We start from the raw sequence: 13,336 nt of genomic DNA on the forward strand, positions 1-13,336 counted from the left end.
TGCTCAGGAGGCTCGGTCCAGTCCTGGGGTTCAGGTGACCCGGTCCAGTCCCGAGGTTCTGGTACCTCGGTCCAGTCTTTCTGGCTGGGTTGCCTGGTCCAGCTAGGTGAAGGACCTACCCAGTCTCCAGGGCCGGGTTTGTCCGGGGACGGTTGGAGTCTCTGCTGTGGCCTAGGCCTCAGCTGGCAGGGCAGCACGTGTGCCTCCGGTGGTGATCTCTCCCAGACTGAGCTCTGGGGCTGGTCTCTTATACTACCCCTTACTATAGGGGCTCCGTCCCCCTGTCGCTGATTGGGCCGACCGGGTGGTCCTGTCACGGCCCAGCCTTTTGGTTGCCAGGCAGACTGGCCTGCCAGCCCCATCACCGCCTGGTCCTCTGTTGCCGGGCAGACTTGTCTGCTGGACCTGGTTTGGTCCAGCCAGGCTGCTGGGGCCCTCCCTTGGGTCCAGACTCCGGGGGAGGCCACAGCACCTTCCTACAGGCACTTAAGGGTGTTACTTGCCCAACTCCCATTCACTGGCTGTGGGATTTAGGTGCCTAACATCCCTTCTTACAGGAAAACCCAGCCTGTACATTTATTGCCAAACCAGTATCCTGAGGATTCTCGCCACTCCCAGGGGATGTTTTCCGCCAGTTCCTTCTCATGTTTTACCATTTTGTAAGAGACCCGCATAACTCTGTGTGTGTTACTAAAAGCCTAGCACAATAAAAGAACTAAACTAAGACTTCTTTCTGTCGTCTTTGTTGTCAGACCTCCCATTAGTGGTCAATTCATATCTCATGTGAGGAATACATGTCATGGCTTGTCTGCACAGAAGTGTTTCACCCTTTAACTGTACCGGCCTATTTCTGCCTGTGGCTGGACAGCCTTGGGAGACACCAGCCCTGATTAGAGAAAAACCAGAGCTGTGGGGAATCAGGTACTTTCCAGTCAAGGGCAGATGTAGCCAGGGTGAGAGGAAAACGTGGTAGGCTGAAGTGAAACTTGGGGGAGTGAGAGAAGCTCCTCCAGGGAAAATGCTGTGATGGTGGAATCCTTCCTTACACAGGGAACATAGGAGGGAAACTGAGGTGAGGGGCTGCCCTGTGTTCTTTGAGTGCAATCAACTCCACTGAGGTAAAGGTACTTCTGGCAGGCTAGTTCGTTCCCACGGGAGAAGCAGAACAAGCGATATATTGGTCATCTGTATCCATCCTAGAGCATGCAGGGAGGCCTGGCAGAGACCTCAGCAAGTCAGCTAGTCCATGACCTGCACTCAAGGCAGGACTAAGTGATAACTAGACCATCCCACACAGGGGTTTGTCTAACCTGTTCTTAACCACCATAATCATGGAGATTCCCCAGTCTCCCTAGGCAATTTATTCCAGTGCTTCACTGCCCTGTCACTCAGGAAGTTTTCCCTAATGACCAGCCCAAACCTCCCTTGCTGCAGCTTAGACCCATTGCTACTTTTCCTGTCCTCAGAAGAGAAGGAGAAGAGCATTTCACCCTCTTTCTTGTAACAACCTTTTATGTGCTTGAACCCTCTTACCAAGTCCCCCCTCAATCTTCTTTTCTCCAGACTAAATAACCCCTAATTGTTCAATCTCCCCGCATCGCTCATGTTTTCTAGACCTTTCATTGTATGTGTTGCTCTCCTCTGGACTTTCCCCAATCCGTCCACTTCTTTCCTCAAATGTGGTGTCCGGAACTGGACAAATTACCCCAGCTGAGGCCTTTCAGCGGGGTGTGGAGTGAAAGAATTGCTTCCCATGTCTTGCTCACAACACTCCTGCTAATTCACTCCACAGTGATGTTTTGAGGTTTGGTTTTTTCCAACCACATCCTATTTGTTTCTGCATGGTGCCAGCTGCACAGGCAAGAACGTATCCAGGGCGAAGGGGCACTCGGGGCAACACAGAGTCAGTAATGGGGAAGGGGTGGCTACAGAGTACATGGACACTGGAGTAGCAAAGCTTAATGTGGCCCATGTTTCATGTATCCTTCCTCGTGATCGCTAGACGGCATCTGATCACAGGGAGTGACAAATACACCGAATTAATAATGAAAACTGTGATTTCAGTTACACAAGTTCCTTAAGCGATTAAGAGTCAATAATCCTGGAGTTAAAAATGTAAACTGCAATGTGATAAGATTGAGGTCTGTCCCTTTATTACAGCCAGTGCTCAGATTAGACAGTTATCCTTCAAAGCATTCAGCAATGCGATTACATCCCTGTCTGCAATATTTTCGCCAGAGACCAAGTAACAAACAAAACCCAAAAAGTCTTTTTCCAAAATACACTTATGTGAGCCCCAAATATTCAACGTTTGGCCCTCATGAACAGCAAAGTTTGTTGACACAAAATTATTCACACTAGTGATAAATTGGAATGAGATCTTATTACATGCTATCGGAGCCAGTCATGCCAGGATAGGACTGGGATAAACAATTGTCTAGATAGTTTTGCATTCAGAAATATGTGGATATTTGTATTCTTCCCAAAAGGCTGGATCTTTCCTGGGATGTGGCAAGAAATGTTGTTTTTATAATCTCAGGTCTCTAACCTCCGTGCTTCCATGGCCTGGGCCTTTCCCAGCAGCCTGCCCTAACTCGTTTCAGAAATGACTGAGCAGGGGTCACTGAGCTAAGGGTAACATTATTAAAAAAAACCAAAAAAACCTTAAACTTTGAAAGTGACAGAGGAGCCTAAATCCCTTTCGGTGAGACTCAGGCTGCTAAGCTTCAGTGACAAGGTCCCTTTTGAAAATGGGACTTAGGCTCCTAAATCATTTGCCTTTTTAAAAATGTTACCTGGAGTGATGAGTGAGCTTATTGAAGGGGTACTGGGACACGTGTGCTTGCCGTGGAGGCAGGAGTATTTCTGGTTGAAGAAAATGTAAGATTTTTAGACTGTGGTTTTTCAAAACCTTCTATGGGATTTGGATGGGAATTCAGTGTCTAAATCACTTAGGTATCTCTGAAAAATCTCAGCTATAATATCTAGCATTTGTGCATTATTTCTTGACAGACACTGTGACGTACGTCCAATAAAGAGAGAGATTTGTTTCAGGACTAGAAGCTTCTTCCCTCTCCAGGCCTTTCCCTTTCAGATTAGAAGTTTGACTCTGGTTTATTTACAAAACTGTTGAGTAAATCCCAGCTTTCCCTTGCCTGTTACGTTCCACACAGCAGACGTGTCTCAGGAGACTGCACCTTACCACAGAAGGATATAAAAAACCCAGAAAAAACATTCCCCATTTGACTGAGGGCATGAGGGATGCGTGACGTTACCACACAAGGCAGCTTTTCTCTTTTCTCATTTTATTTATTGGGAACGTGGCTGTACGTGACTCCGGTGGGGAGAGAGGATGGATGGAGTAGCCTGGATCCTGAGCCCTGAACGGCTGAGTGAGGAGGTGACAACAGAGACTCCAGCTGCTGGCAGTCCCACCTTAGAGGTACATCAGCCTTTTCCTCTCTTCTCCTGCAGCTTGAGGATTTTTTGCAGTGTCAGTGTGTCAGGAAACTTATCCCATGGCAATTCAAGGGCAATGGGGCAATTATCTCTCTCAAACTCCCAACCCAAAGCAAAATGACTGAATATGGAAAAAGACAACAGCTGCCAGGTCACTACTATCCTAGCTCCTTATCTGGCTCCATCACCATGTTATTTGGGCACCTCTCCGTCTTGCATGGGTCTATCCTCCGAGCACCCCGGTGTGAGGCTGTTCTCCCTGCTTTACAGATGGGGCATTGGCACACAGAGGGACAGATGGATGGAGATATTTCAGCTCCTAAAGACACTGACACACCTGCTGGGATTTGAAATCGATGAGTGTTAGTCTCTGACCCTACTAAGGCATCCTTGCGCCTTTGTAATTACCTACCAGCCCTTAGAAATCTGGCCTGAAAGTCACACAGGGAGCTTTGAGAGGGTCAGGGAGATGATGTGAGTGAAGCAGAGCTGATATTTGCTGCGTTGCTGAGTGTGAAGGGAGGAGACATTGGCTATGAGGAGGCTTTGCTGAATTGGGGCTGCAATTTGACAGCTAATATTTATTTTGACGGGTTTTCAATTATAAATTATTTTGATTTTTACTGCCTGCACGGTAGCGAAGTCAGTGAGACCATCCCTGCAGGTGAAAGGCAGTGGGGGGGAGGCGGCACTAATGCCCACAGCTACTGACCATTTTTGTTGGTGGTTTTGGTGTTTCAGCTGATATCTACGTTTACCAACGTCTATTGATTGAAATCAAATCCTGCTGAGCCGAGCTCTAAGTTTCAAAAAGGCTCCAGGCATTAGCTGTCCAAATGCCTGTGAAAGCAGAGGGTCCCATCCCAGAAGTCAGTGGAAATTTTATCTTAGGCTTTTAACTTTTCTTCTGAGAGAAGGCTCAGCCTGAACAGAATTATTCACGGAGTGTAAAATGATCTCTGTGCATAACTCTGTACAAGATCAGGTCCTGATATTGTGGCTAGTAAGGATGAGTGATAGCAAATAAGACACCCAGAAACAGAGTATTAATATCTTTTAATCAAAGAAAAAGAAGAAAATATAGGGCTGATAAAAATTTGACAGATTTTTCAGGGAGAAATGTTTTGTTGCTCGAGATCAAAATGTCCCATGGAACATATCAATTTTGACAACATTTTCTTTAGGAAAAAAGTTATTATTTATGATTTTATGAAATAGCATAAAACAAAATAGAAAATGTAACTATCAAATTCAATGTAATATAAAATAAAAATAACCTAGAATTAAAATTAAAATAGATAAATATATTTTAAACATCGAAATTGGAATGATAACCAACATTTCAGATAATGAATTACCGATCAAATGGAAATTTGGGTCCCACCCCACTCTCATAATATGAAATAGCAAAATTCTCTATTGCAAGAAAAAATTCTGTATAGAATTTGAACTTTGTACGGAGACATTTCTAGGCAAAATGGTGCTTTCCAGCTGCTGTTTTTCTTTTTATTCATTTTTAATTAAGGGCGTGTCCATATGTCAAGTGTAGCACTGCAGGACAAGGCAACATTTCCAAAGGAAGCACAGGTGTTTGGCTGATAAAAATTTTCAAATGGCTTTAAAAGTGTTATATGGCCGATGTCCACTACAATTCACTTGGAGTTGGCTGCCCAACCATTGCATATCTGAGCCTTAGTTGATTGGTTCTTTCTTTGTTACACCTTCCTCTAAAATATAAAATCCTGACCCATTTCGCCAGTGGAACTCTGATCTGTGAAGGACATGGGTCTACTTTGATGCACCAGAACATGAAAGGTATGACGATTTGAACCCATCTCTGTGTTGTTGTACTCTTTTACCCGAGCTCCATCATGTCGTATTTGAACGCATTGATGCCTCTGTCAAGTTACTACTCATGTTTGCAGAGAGACTAACGTTTTGTGGAAGCTGTAGCCTGCCTAGATAGTTTTGGAGACCAGGGGAGGGGAAATGCCATCTCTTTGTCTCTGGGACAGATTTCCTTACACAGCTATTATCCTGGTAGCCAGCAGACAGAGACAATGAAAACAATGCTGACATGTTATAGAATGAATGTAGTTTATTATGTCACAGAATGAATTTCTTTCCAATAGACACCCCCCATGGCGGCCGCAGAACAGGGAAATCAAACGTCCATTACAGAATTCATTCTCCTGGGATTCGGGACCCTTCCTAAACAGCAAATCCTTCTCTTCCTGCTGTTTCTAGTGATCTACATTGCAACCATGGCTGGGAATGTCCTCATCATGGTGCTAGTTGTGACTGATCAGCATCTTCGCACCCCCATGTACTTCTTCCTGGGGAACTTGTCCTGCTTGGAGACTTGCTACACCTCCACCATCCTGCCCAGGCTGCTGGCCAGTCTCCTGACTGGGGACAGAACCATTTCAGTCAGTGGGTGCATAACACAATATTATTTCTTTAGTTCTCTGCTGGCTACAGAATGCCTGCTCCTATCGGTGATGTCTTACGATTGGTATTTAGCCATAGTCAAACCACTTCACTATGCAGCCCGTGTGAGTGTCACATCTTGCCTCCAGCTCGCAGGTGGCTCTTGGGTAGGTGGCTTCCTAGCTAGTAGCATATCTGCGTTGTCGATATCACAGTTAACTTTCTGCGGCCCCAATGGTATTGACCATTTCCTTTGCGATTTTATCCCCCTTATAAAACTCTCTTGCAATGATCCTCAACTGATGGAAATATTGGCCTTCACACTCTGTTTCATTTTATCAATGGTCCCATTCCTACTGACCGTGATGTCCTACATCTCCATCATCGCCACCATCCTGAGAATCCCTTCCACCACTGGGAGGCAAAAGGCCTTTTCCACCTGCTCCTCCCACCTCATCGTGGTGTCCATTTATTATGGAACTCTGCTAATTGCCTACATGTTCCCCACAGACAACACTCGGAGAGACATCAAGAAAGTTCTCTCTGTCGTCTACACGGTCCTGACTCCCCTGGTTAATCCCTTTATCTACACCCTGAGAAACAAAGAGGTGAAGGGGGCCCTGAGGAAAGCTTGCAGGAAATTCATGTTAGGACAATGGTAGCCAACCAGGTGCCTTAAGTTAAAATAAAATAGATATGCCAGAAACTGGTTTTTGGGCCTGCACCGAAGCGTCACTGGGCTGTGTCAAGCTCTTAGAGTCACAGCCAGGGGAGGAAGTGGAGATGGACAGACTCTTGGAACCTGTGACCCATTCTTGTTAGAGCCTTTATCAGATACCACGGATGGGTGTGACTGGGCTGGTGGGAGATTTGAACTAGTGGCTGCTCAGAGTTCAGCCAATGATGGGGGATTGTGCTGAGTGAGACAGTGCAGGAAAAACAGACTCAGCTGGGAAGCTGAACATCCGTTCCTTTTAGGGTGAGCGATTTAGAAACACACACACATAAATCTATGATGCCTACATTATATAAATATATTGTTGCAATGTCAGCCTGGGACTCCAGTGTTAGGAAATTGTGTAATTAATTTTTCTTTCTTGTAGTGTATTTCATCCCCGGCTTCTTTCCAAAGGGACAGGAATCAGAAGGAAACCGTCTAACCTGTGCTGCAGGGCCCAGTGCAGGCCTACTACTGGCCCATTCTGAACAATGACATAGGGCCAGTTTCTCAAGATGCTTGGGTGCCCAGTAAGATTTTTCAGAAGGATCTGGGCACCCTGCCTGCCAGCTCGGGCCCTGCGGACGAGTCATGCAGGGGAATGCCTCCATTCCCCAGGTCCCAGCATTGACCTGGGCCCTCGGCTGTCTGATGGGAGGCTACAGAGAGCATGGATAAAGGCAGAAACACAGGGGCCTGTGGATCTTTTGCTGTAAACACTTAGGCACCTACAGCAGAGTGTTTGTGAATACAAGGAGGGATGTATTCTGGGATTCAGGTGCCTAAAGCAGTAGCTTTGTGACTCCAGTCCTAGGCCCACATTTTTATGGTCGTATTACATCTGGGGAAACTAAGGCAGAAAGAGGTGCAGTTACCTGCCTGGAGTTCTCAGTGGGCGAAGGGCAGAGAATAGCCTAGAAACTAACCCTCCAGAGTCCTAGTTCGGAACAAAGTGTCCTACGCCGTGTCCACTTGTAACTGACAATGGCACCTAAGTGTGTTACATGCCCAACTCCCATTCACTGGCCATGGGATTTAGGTGCTTAACATCATCTCTTATGGGAAAACCCAGCCTGTACATTTATAGTCAAACCAGTATCCTGAGAATTCTCACCCTCCGCCCCCCAGGGGATGTTTTCCACCAGCTCCTTCTCAGGTTTTACCATTTTCTAGGAGACACCAATAACTCTGTATCTGTTACCAAAAGCCTAGTGCAATAAAAGAACTAAACTACATCTTCTCTTTGTCATCTTCATTGTTAAACCTCCCATTATCTGCTCAATTCATGTCTCCTATGAGGAATACACGTGTCAAAGCTGGTCTTCCCAGAGACATTGCATCCCCTTTAACTGTACTGGCCTACACTTTCCTGTGGCAGGGCCACACGCCCTTTGGCCAGAGAGCCTGCGGCCCTCCCACCTCCGATTAGAGAAGAAACCCCCGCTAAGGGGAAATCAGGCAATTTCCAATCAAGGGCAGATGTGGCCAGGGTGAGAGGCAAACTCAGGAGGCTGAAGTGAAACTTGGGAGAGTGAGAGAGGAAAATCCCTGAGATGGGGAGAATTCCTCCACTATAGGGGGAACAAAGGAGGGAAATTGAGGTGAGAGGCTATTGTGAGTCCTCCGAGTGGATGCAGTTCTACTGAGGTAAAGGTGCTTTTGGTAGTATAGTTCATTCCTACACAGGAAGGGGAACAAACGACATATCGGCAATCTGTGTCCGCACTAGCCATTGTAGGGAGGACTGGCAGAGACCTTAGCACTCAGGGCAGGACTAACTATTGACTAGACCATCCCTGATGGGCGTTGCTCTAACCTGTTCTTAGCAACCGCCAGTGATGGAGATTGCACAGTCTCCCTAGGCAATTTATTCCAGTGCTTCACTTCCCTGACACTCAGGAAGTTTTCCCTAATGTCCAACTTAAACTGCCCTTCCTGCAACCTAAACCCATTGCTGCTTGTCCTGTCCTCAGAGGTGAAGGAGAACAGCTTTTCACCCTCCTCCTTGTAACAACCTTTTATGTGCTTGAAACCTCTTCCCATGTCCCCTGCCCTGCCAATCTTCTCCTCTGCAGACTAAATAACCTCTAATTGTTCAACTTCCCCGCATAGCTCATGCTGCCTAGAGGTTTAATCGTATGTGTTGCTCTCCTCTGGACTTTCCCCAATTTATCCACTTCTTTCCTCAAATATGTGCCCAGAACTGGACACATGACCCACAACTGAGGCCTTTCTGTGTGGTATAGAGAGAAATAATTGCTTACTGTGACTTGCTCACAACAATCCTGCTAATACAGCCCAAAATAGTGTTTTGGGGTTTGATTTGTCTCTGCTGTGTGCTGTTTGTTTTTGCACAGGGCCAGCTGCACAGGAAACAATATTCCTGGACAAACGGTCACTCGGAGCAACGGACCATCAGGAATGGGGAGGGGTGGCTATACTGTATACTGGGCATTGGGGTAGCAAAGCTTAATGTGGCCAATGTTATATGTCTCTTTCCTCATGATCTCTAGATGGCAGCTGATCACAGAGAGCAGCAAATAGACAGTAATAATTATTAAACCTGCAATTTCAGTTACAAATATTCCTTAAATAATTCAGAATCAAACCACAGTGTGATAAGATTGAGGTCTGTCCCTTTGTTAGAGCCAGTGCTCAGATTAGACAGTTATCCTTCAAAGCGTTCAGCAATGTGATTACTTCCCTGTCCTCAATATTTTTGCCACAGACCAAGTAACAAACAAAACCAAAAAAGTCTTTTTCCAAAATACACTTATGTGAGCCCCAAATATTCAACATTTGAGCCTCATGGACAACAAAGCTTTGGTGACACAAAATTATTCACACTGGTGATAAATTGGAATGAGACCTTATTACATGCTTAGGGATCCAATCTTGCTACGAGAGGATTGGGAAAAACAATCTTCTAGACAGTTTTGCATTCAGAAATATGTGGATATTTGTATTCTTCCCAAAAGGCTGGATCTTTCCTGGGAGGTGGCAAGAAATGTTGATTTTATAATCTCAGGTCTCTAACCTCCATGCTTCCATGGTCACTTGTTACCTGGCAGCTCTGTGTTCTTGGGGAACCAGGGCACAAACCCCAATTCTCTCTGGCTCACCTGAATATCCCCCCACAGCCCCTGCTTGAACCAGAAACCAAAGGCATCTCAATATGAAAAGGCAGTGGACAGAACTAAAACCCTCCCATCAAGGGTGATACAACTCCCCATGCCTCATCTACATCAAAGATGTAAAAAGGAGGCATCTCAATTAGCACATCACATGGAGAACAGAAGCCTCATCTACATCAAAGATGGAACACGTACTGAACTCTGGGATTGCCAAAGCAGGGATGCACTGCATCTTGAGAAATCTCTGCTCTTGATGTAAATGAACTCACACCTGTACACATCCAGCTTTTCAGTTATCAGACCATTCTAGTTATTGATATGTAAAACACTGAATATGCCTGGCTGCATTGTGAGCTCTCTCTCAAGGAAAACTGCCCATAGCCAGGAAGGATCAGCTCCTTTTGTCCAGACATTGTTTATCCATAAACAAACCTGGTGTCTTCAAAAACCCTCTACCAAAGTTCAAACCCCTGTTCTGATGTTTGGATCCAAATTCTGCATCAGTCCCACTGGAACTTCCCCTCTCTCTGACTGATTGTGCTGGAGACTCTGCCTGTCTCCAGCGCACCAGACCCTAAGCTGACCAGCCTGTTTCCTAGGAAACTCTGAGCTGCACGGAGTGGTGAGACCCCCCCATTTCCCCTTCCCCCAACACTCTCTCTCTCTCTCTCTTAGTCCAGGTATAACTTTCTACTTTATAATCAAACCTGGGCTAGCTTTCTCCAATACCCCAACTGTAATTGTGTAGTATTGTAAGTGTGTGATTGTTTTTCTCTCCTTATTACTATTAGTATCGTAAGTTTTATACACCTGGCAATACAATAACTCTTGTAATCACGCTGGTTGTCACTTTCTCTCTCCAAACTGCATGTACTCCTTTGTGTTCCAGGTCCCTATCTTGCTCTGCAGCAACGCTTCTCTTACCTAAGCCAAAGATCTCTGGAGTGCCCAAAAATTCTATGGGCTTTGCTCATCAAAGGGGTTCCTGCTAGAACAATTGTGGTGTAAAGGGCCATATGAAGGGGACAGCTGGGAAGTGCTGCTCTGCCTAGCCTACGGAGTCCAGGGGCAAATAAGGGTGTGGCTGAAAGTGCTGTTTGACCAGCCTGATTAAGTCCCAGGGAAAATAAGGGGAGTAGCCAAAAAGTGCTGTTTGGACCCAGCCTGCTCAAGAAGTGCGCTCTATTCTGGTGTGTTGCAAAGGGGCATATAAGGGTGGCCACTGAAAGTGTGGTGTCACCCAGCCTGCTGAGTTCAGGGACATATAAGGGATCAGCTGAGAGTGCTGATAACCCAGTCTGCTCAGACGCACTCAGTTAATCTGGAATGTGTGTGTGTACCTGTGGGGGATTTATTTGAATCTGGTGCTGGAGGAACCCAGCCCTGAAAACCTTAAGTCCTGCAGGATAGCTCCATTGGGAGGGGGCTTGTAGTCATATGAACACACAAGTAACACAAGCAATACAATAGTAGAATCCCACCCTCTTCCAGGAAGGTAACCCTAATAAATGAGCATATCCCAAGGTGATGGGCAAATCTGGTAACACATATTAACTGCAGTTTGGCCCTCAGAGTCTAACTGATATCAGTAGGAACTGAGACTTCCAAGCAGCTAAAGGATTAAGCCCTAAATAAGGGAGTAGGTCACGGATGCGCTCTATGTCAGACATCATTTTGACTGAATGTCCTCACAAGGTTCTTATCCAGAAGAGAGGCTTCCAATTACGTGCCACCTTTCCCCTTCTCCCAGTTGGTTTCCTTTCCTGAACATCCCCATCACATTCCATCTGCCTCAGAACCAAAACGAATGCTAGTCTGTTGGGGCCCCAAAGCAGGAATATTTTGCCCCCCATACTCCCCCCCCACACACACAATACTAAAACTGGCAAGTTCTTTTAATAAGTGAATGAGGACCCCCATGAGCAGCTTGGGGCCCTAGGCAATTGGTTAGTTTTCTTGTGCCTAGTGCTGGCTCTGCATGGAAGAGCTAATGACTGTTCTTCCCTATACCCCACCCCCAAAATATTAATACAAGAAGAATTGTGTGGCTGTCCCCCAAGAGGCACTTTGAAAGCAGGCATGCTACGAGCAGACAAAGTTAGATCGTGGACAGTTCTGATCATATATTTTGTCAGGCAGCCAATCCCTACAGATTAGAACTGGTGAAATAGCATAAAACATGATTCGTGAAAGGATAAAACTTTACTTGATGGAGAAAAATGTGAAGAATTTTCAGTGGCCATCTACAGAGTCTCAGAACTTGTCATGGTGAAGGTGGAATAGAGAGACAGATCTTGTCATGGTGAAGAGAGGGAGAGGGACAGAGAGCGATAGAGATAAATTAATCTATGTCATTATTTGGCCATTAAGAAAGTGTAAGACGGGCTCCTGCCCGGTCCAATCCTGGCGGCCCTTCCGCGGGCCCAGGCTCGGCGGAAGGCCACTGCGCCTTCCTACTTCAACAGGGGAATGTTAGTTTTTGCAGTCTTTCGCCCCGGCCCCTTAGGCAGGGCGGGCAAACAAAGAGTCTTTCGCCCCGGCCCCTCAGGCAGGGCGGGCGAGCAAAGAGTCTTTCACCCCGGCCCCTCAGGCAGGGCGGGCGAGCTAGGAGCATTGAGCTCGATTTCAGCAGGCGGTAGAGGCGATTTCCCTTTTGGGGGTTGGCAAGGATCAGGGGGGAGGGGAGGGGGACGCAGGCCCACCCAACTCCACTGTGTCCCAGCCCAGGGCCCAAGCAGTGGCACAGGTGTTGCCACTCAGTCGGCGGGGCTCCCGCCGCAACACGCCGAATGGGCGTTACCCCTAGTACAGCCACGCCTCTGGCTGTCCCTGGGCTCCTTCCTCCCCGGGTTCCCCAGGACCTATGTCCGTCGGTTCCTCTGGGTCGTCGGGGTACACTGCACGGGGTAGGCCAGTCAGTCCTTCTGCGTCGACGGGGGGTAGGTTGGGAAGCTCCTCAGTGAGGGGCAGCTCCTCCAGATCGCAGGGCTGGGGGTACGGTTCAGCCTCTGGCAACTCCTCCAGGTCGGATCCTGCCTCCAGGGGTTGGGCGTCTGGCAGCTCCTCCAGGTCCTGACCGACTTCTGGGTGGAACTCCCAGCTCTCCGGTTCAGGGGGCTCGTCCCAGCCGCAGCGGGCCTGAGGCTGGGTCCAGCGCTTTGGACCTATAGGCCTCGGCCAGTCCAGGGGGCCCGGAGGCCCAACCCAGGCCTTAGAGGCGGGTCGCCGAGGCCGCAAGGCCGGGAGAGGGTTACCTGAGGCAGTGGTCTGGCGTGGTTCAGCCCCTTGCTGCAGCCGGCGACGCAGCGCGTCTGTCTCCGCGGCAGCCTTCTCCCTTCTGAGCTGCAGGGCCTGCTTTTTATAGCTGTCGCCCTCCCTAAGGCTCCGCCCCTCTGCTGCCGGGTTGGCCGCCCGGCAGGACCTATCGGGGCTCAGCTGTCTGGTTGCCGGGCAGACTGGGCTGCCGGCGAGTCTAGAGTCTGATTGGGTGCCTGCAGCCCTTCCGCAGGCCCACGCTCAGAGGAAGGCCACTGCGCCTTCCTACAGACTGGTTAAAGAATTATCTTGTAATATTTTTAAGAAAATGAGTGGTAAA

At 47.6% G+C, this 13,336-nt stretch overlaps 1 protein-coding gene across 1 annotated transcript; it reads left to right on the top strand.

The window, feature by feature from the left end:
• Positions 1–5,600: 5,600 nt before the first annotated feature.
• On the top strand, positions 5,601–6,551 carry LOC137159949 (olfactory receptor 10A7-like). Its single transcript, XM_067558422.1, has one exon. The coding sequence runs from the start codon at positions 5,601–5,603 to the stop codon at positions 6,549–6,551; it is 951 nt and encodes a 316-aa protein (XP_067414523.1).
• The last annotated feature ends 6,785 nt before the right edge of the window (positions 6,552–13,336 follow it).

Source organism: Emydura macquarii, unplaced genomic scaffold, assembly GCF_026122565.2.
Source record: "Emydura macquarii macquarii isolate MOO-44397 ecotype Brisbane River unplaced genomic scaffold, CSIRO-AGI_Emac_v2 contig_2023, whole genome shotgun sequence".
In the NCBI taxonomy this organism is placed as follows: domain Eukaryota; kingdom Metazoa; phylum Chordata; order Testudines; family Chelidae; genus Emydura; species Emydura macquarii.